The sequence below is a fragment of the Gracilinanus agilis genome, chromosome 3 (assembly GCF_016433145.1).
Source record: "Gracilinanus agilis isolate LMUSP501 chromosome 3, AgileGrace, whole genome shotgun sequence".
Taxonomy (NCBI): domain Eukaryota; kingdom Metazoa; phylum Chordata; class Mammalia; order Didelphimorphia; family Didelphidae; genus Gracilinanus; species Gracilinanus agilis.
Genome location: NC_058132.1, coordinates 319,440,920 through 319,446,782, shown reverse-complemented (window position 1 = coordinate 319,446,782; position 5,863 = coordinate 319,440,920). Strand labels below are relative to the sequence as shown.

At 40.1% G+C, this 5,863-nt stretch overlaps 1 protein-coding gene across 1 annotated transcript; it reads left to right on the top strand.

The window, feature by feature from the left end:
* Positions 1–261: 261 nt before the first annotated feature.
* Positions 262–5,023, top strand: POLR2D (RNA polymerase II subunit D). The gene is made up of 4 exons (XM_044666653.1): positions 262–334; positions 1,804–1,984; positions 3,003–3,098; positions 3,733–5,023. Exons 1-4 carry the CDS (start codon positions 262–264, stop codon positions 3,809–3,811), a joined length of 429 nt encoding a protein of 142 aa, XP_044522588.1. The 3' UTR covers positions 3,812–5,023.
* The last annotated feature ends 840 nt before the right edge of the window (positions 5,024–5,863 follow it).

Here is a 5,863-nt window from a genome sequence, read left to right as displayed (position 1 = left end):
GTGTGTGAAAGAAGGCAGAAGAGGGTAGCCCGAGTCCAGTGGTAGATATACGCATGCGCGCTAAAATGCTAGGCAGGAAGGAGTGAGGTGTAGTGTGGGCAGTCTTTGATGATCTCCTTTCCCCGTCTCTGTAACTAAGATGGCGCCCCCTAGGTCGTTTCCCTTCGTCAGTCAGCCCCCTCCCTCCGTGGTCAAGTCCCCTCCTCCCCTTGCGGCGCACTTCCGCTTCCGGCCCCGCCTTTGGCGCGGAGCAGGAGAGTGATGGCGGCTGGAGGCAGCGACCCTCGCGCTGGCGATGTGGAGGAAGACGCCTCGCAGCTCGTCTTTCCCAAAGGTGCGCCCGGCGGGCGCTGCGGGGCTCGGGAGCGGGCGGAAGGAGCGAGCCCCGCCCTCTCCTCCCCCCCCCTAACGCGGCCGGAGCCGTTCTCTCTCTCCGCTACCCGTACCGCGGGGTGCTCGCTGCCCCTAAAGGGGTCTGTCCCGCGGCACGGGGAGCCGGACTGAGGGCGACCCCGTGGTGAGGGAGAAGCGCCCCTGGGTGCGGAGGCGGGGACTGGTCGAGTCGGTGTCTCATCCTGGGCTATCTGCGGAGCCCCAGTCGTGATGATGAATGGGAAGGGGTTGCTGGAAAAAAAAAAAAGCCTTTCTTGGTCCCTTTCTTGTTCTTCACCCAAAATGCTCCATCCCCAGACCCCAGGCTATCCCTCTGTCGGCCCCCGAGCGTGCAATGCTCCCCCTCCTCTGAGGCCAAACCTAGCCTTCCGTACTAGTTGGTTGTTCTTCTGTTGGTTGTCTTCAGTTTATCCTATGTATATCGGACTTGTTAGTTCCCCCTATCCCCAGTAGACTGAGCTCCTTGAAAGCAGGGACTGTTTTTCCTCTCTCTGTATAGCTGCATCCTTTAGCATAGTTACCTGGCACCTAATGGGTGCTTTATAGATGCTTCTTGACTGACTCTCCTATCCCGTATCTCAGGATGAGTATGGAGGGTGAGGAATGAAGCATTGCTTCAAGCTGTTGCTAGTGATGGGAGTGAGAAATGGGAAAGAATTGAATTGGGACAGCAGACAACTAGAGCCCATGTCCACAGTCAGGAATTCTTTGACTCAGAACCCTTGGGAGATATATGACTCTGGGCAAGTCCTTTAACTTCTGGTTACCACAATTTACTCCTCTGTAAGATGGGGATAATAGCATCTATTAATAGCAGCACATATGTTGCTAAGTAGTATCTGATTCCTTGTGACTTGATTTGGAGTTTTCTTGGTAAAGATACTGGAGTTATTTGCCATTTCCTTCTCTAGATCATTCTCCAAATGAACTGAGGCAAGTAGGATTAAGTGACTTGCACAGTATTACATAGCTAGTAAGTGTCTGAGTCTCTGTTTGAACTTAGGAAGTTGAATCTTCCTGATTCCAGGCTTGACACTATCCACTGTGTCACCTGACTGCCTAATAGCAATACAGCAATAAAAATAGCACAACAACCTAGAGTTGGTGTGAGCATCAAATGAGATAATTTTAAAGCACTTAGCACAGTGCCTAGCACATAATAAACACTATATAAATATAACTTATTGTACATGAAACATAACTCTCTACATATCAGAAATAAAATACTAATCACATAAATACAATGATTTTAGTAGTAGTTATGTGGTCTAATGCCCTGGGCAAGAAAGAGAAGTCCTCTTAAGTTTCTCAGGAGGCAGATACACAGTCAGCTCCAGATGTAAAATCAACATTTAGAATCAGATTTTTGGGTGATGGTTGTGAAACTGACATATTATTTCTCACTAATAGAATTTGAAACAGCAGAAACTCTTCTAAATTCAGAGGTCCACATGCTTCTAGAGCATCGGAAGCAACAGAATGAAAGTGCGGAGGATGAACAAGAACTTTCAGAGGTTTTCATGAAAACTTTAAATTACACTGCACGTTTTAGTCGTTTTAAAAACAGGGAAACCATTGCTAGTGTTCGGAGGTAAGTACCAAAGAAAAATTATTTTACCAAGAAATGCTGTGTTCTATGGTCACCTATACTTAGAATGCTCTCTTACTGATTAATGCTTGGTAATATCTCAGAATTGCTGCATACTGTGCATAAAGTATAAATGGGAGGAAGGGAAGGATTGTCAAACTGGATCTACTATCCTTTCTTTTTCAAGATGGTGTTGTAGCTTGGCAGATTTATTGAAGCACTTAGTCTGGGTCTCTCCTTTTTTCCTATCACACTTCCTTATATTTAGCTGTATTCTCTGTCTCTGTGTGTCTGTGTGTCTGTCTCTCTCTTTGTGTCTCTCTGCCTCTCTCATTCCCCCATTATCCTGGAAGTTACTTAAGGCAAGAACAGTGTTATATCCTCTGCATATAATATAGTAGACATTTACTGTTTCCTTTGGTGCAGTAGATAAGAATGCTGGGCCTGGAGTTAAAATTCAGAAAATCCAAATAGGATCACGAGGAGCCAGATATGACTGAATAACAACAATGTTTCCCAATTAAATTTTATTTATAGAGCCTCCCTTCTAGAAAACAAAGCTACAGTTTAGAGGATTTTTAATAAAGAATGCCTGACATTATGGATTGGGCATAAATTTTGAAGTAAAAGAAAAAACAGTAACAGCAGCAAAAGTAACTTCAAGCAAAAGCAAAAATGCATATTTTATACTGTTATGGATCTTAGTAATAAACTAACCTAACCACAGATGGTACTCTCTTCTCAACTTTCTAATCTCGGCCTTCTTGCCAAGCTTGACATTCCTTATTGCCCATGCAGGCAGAGGATGACATTTGAGTGGAAGGTCCTATGCCAACATTAACTATGTTTGGTCATTATTTGTAAAAGGATGGTGACCTCTTATAGTTGGTATTCTCTCTTCTGTAACACTCTACAATACCTCATACATAATAAGTGTTCAATATATACTTTCCAAGTGAATTAAAGTATACTTTTTAGTTTGGGTAATCTTTTTTGTTTATATTATATTTTCTCTGTTCAGTTTGTTACTCCAGAAAAAGCTCCATAAATTTGAGTTGGCTTGTTTAGCGAACCTTTGTCCTGAGACAGCAGAGGAGGCTAAGGCTCTGATTCCAAGGTAAGAACTAATTCAGGGCCAAGGAAACAATATGTATGATGATATATAATTATTACAACAATGAAAATGGAAAGAACAACACAATAAAAATGAATGCTGAGTACTATAATCATGAACTTGGCCCCCTCAAAAGAGTTGAGAAATATACCCATCTCCTTTCTTTGGAGAGATGGGGATTTTGGGTTTGGAGTGTTGCATAATTATATCAGATGCAGTTGATGTGTAGATTGTTTTTGCTGAATGGTTTTTTTCTTTTCTTTCAGTCTGTTTCAAGGGAAGGCTCATTGTGTAGGGGAGAAAGGAAGGATTTTCTCAGAAATTAATGGATATACAAACAGAAAGCATCAGTAAAACAAAAAAATTATTTAGGCTTGTGCACATGAATTCTTAAATTTCCTTATCTAGTATTAAACTGGTGGAGGGAAAGGTTAAAAGAAAAGTCAGGTTTTGTATCCAAGATTTGAAAAATCACTAGATTCCTTATAACTGGGGAATGTCATTTTTAGGCCTAAGTGAAAAGGTAGGCAAAAAGTGTTAAATATTGGTATAGGGAAGCTGAAAGGATATGGAATTCTTAAGATTGAGGAAAAAGCATCTTCACTATCATTTTTTGGTCACTTTGGTTCTTCTGTAGCCTAGAGGGTCGATTTGAAGATGAAGAATTGCAACAGATCCTAGATGATATTCAGACCAAGAGGAGCTTCCAGTATTAACACCAGGAACCCAGCCCTTCAGTGAAAACAGAAGAGGAAATTTCCCAAAATTCTTCTGTAACTGAGAAGAACTCGAACTCTCTCCAGAGACTATTCAGAAATCTGATCACAAAAGTTGGTTTAGCCTCCTATGGACAAGGCAATGCAGAGTAGTCTTGCATCAACAAGTAATTCAAACTTGTGACCAGTTATGATTCTTATTGACTTTTTGAATATTTGAGATGTGGCAAAGGCCAGGAATGCCACTTGAATCTTAAAGGGGCTTTGGGATAATTTCCTTTAATGAAGGGTTTCCAAGGGAGGTAGTGGACCAGAGCCTAGGTGCTTGCATCAACCTCTCCATCCCTTCTCTTAAATGGAATTGATTAAGGGGAAAGATTGAGTGGGAGAATTTAGCCAGTAAATACTTGTGGCATAGTATTGACTACCTTATATCACTGAATTTGGCACTTAGTTTATATTCACATTTCTGGTTTGAATTTCAAGCTATTTTGAAATATTAACCCAGATTAGAATATGTAAAAATAACATGAATAAAAAAGAAAGTTGTATCTCATAAATGATGGAAGGAAAAATCAAAGAGAACCTATTCCTAAGTGTTTGAAATTCTTAAGGAACAGAAAAACTGAACAGCTTATAATCTTGAAGCACCATGTAGTTAATTTGACCAAGAAATTCAGAGGGAAGAAGATAGAGAAAATACTAGCACTCATAGGGCATCACTGTATAATCATAAGTTCAAAAGAGCCTTGACTTAGAAGGCTCAGTTTGGCCCCAGTATATCCTAAAGGCTGCAAGGTTTTGGAGCAGAAGGGAATTTGTGGGATTTATTCTGACAGCTGCCTTGGGAAAGGGTCCTTTCTGAGTTTAAACTAGTCCTGGATCCTGATTTTAATACCATTCAATAGAAGGTTGGTATATATCATAGGGTGGTATCTGGGAAGATCAGAGAATGAGACTTGATTCTGGTTGAGTCATCACAATGAACTAAATTTGGGGCAGTTTTCTGGCCCCAAATTTAGCATTGATTTCTGAAAGGTCATGCATATATTTTTTGCAATTGCTTCTCCCATGCTCTAAAATCTGTTACTGTAATTTGATCTAATAATAGAAAGAAAGGGGGGGATGGGTAGATTCTATATTGGATGTCTAGTTAATTGTGCAATTCCTAAGAAGTAGACTTACTCTAGGAAATAAAATTATTTTTCAATAAAATCATGAGAGTGCCTGCTTTTTTTTGGAGTACAAAGGACTTTGAAATAATGTCACTTTCTCTTTATATAAATATAGAGAAAAAATATCACGAGGCCAATCATTGACTTGCTGAAACTTTGTATCTCCCTATATTCCTTCCACAATGTTTTATATACAGTAGCTACTTAAATGTCACATTGAAGGAATAAAATTAACGAAACAGTTTCTATATATCAAAAAGTCAATCCAAAAAACTTACGTTCTATATTCATAAGAACAAATGAAAGCTTTTTTTGGTCAAGGCTTAGTGTTCTTAGATGAGGAATCTTGGCACGCTAAGTTTAAGTTGGCAACAAAGTAGGGTTCCTAAGTAGTTGGACCTTGACCCATTACCTGAGCCTTGGTTCCTCTGCCCTTTACTTGGGCCTCCCTTTTCTACCACCCCCATTTTCCTTCCTTCCATTACTTACACGTGACTGAGCCAATTGAGCTACAATTATGACTCCAATTGGAATGACAACTAGCAAACTCAGCGGGGCCTGGGAGCTAGGCTAGGGATTCCTAGAGTTTCTGTAGAAGAAATGGGGAAGGGATGAGAAGACATTTAGAGGCCTGCAAACTTGCAGTTTAAAAAAGCAAAATTTTATATTACATCTAGCAAAATTGATGATACACCTTGAACTATTGTCCTAAGTATGTATAGTAAAACAAAAAATTGAAATAATTAGAACTCACCCAGAATTGTCTTTGAACTCTTAATTTCATTTTCATTTTATTTCAGTTTTAAAACCAAAACCTTTAATTTACAAATCTTTTTCGTTTTCATCCACTAACTACATTCTTGGTTCATCTTTATAT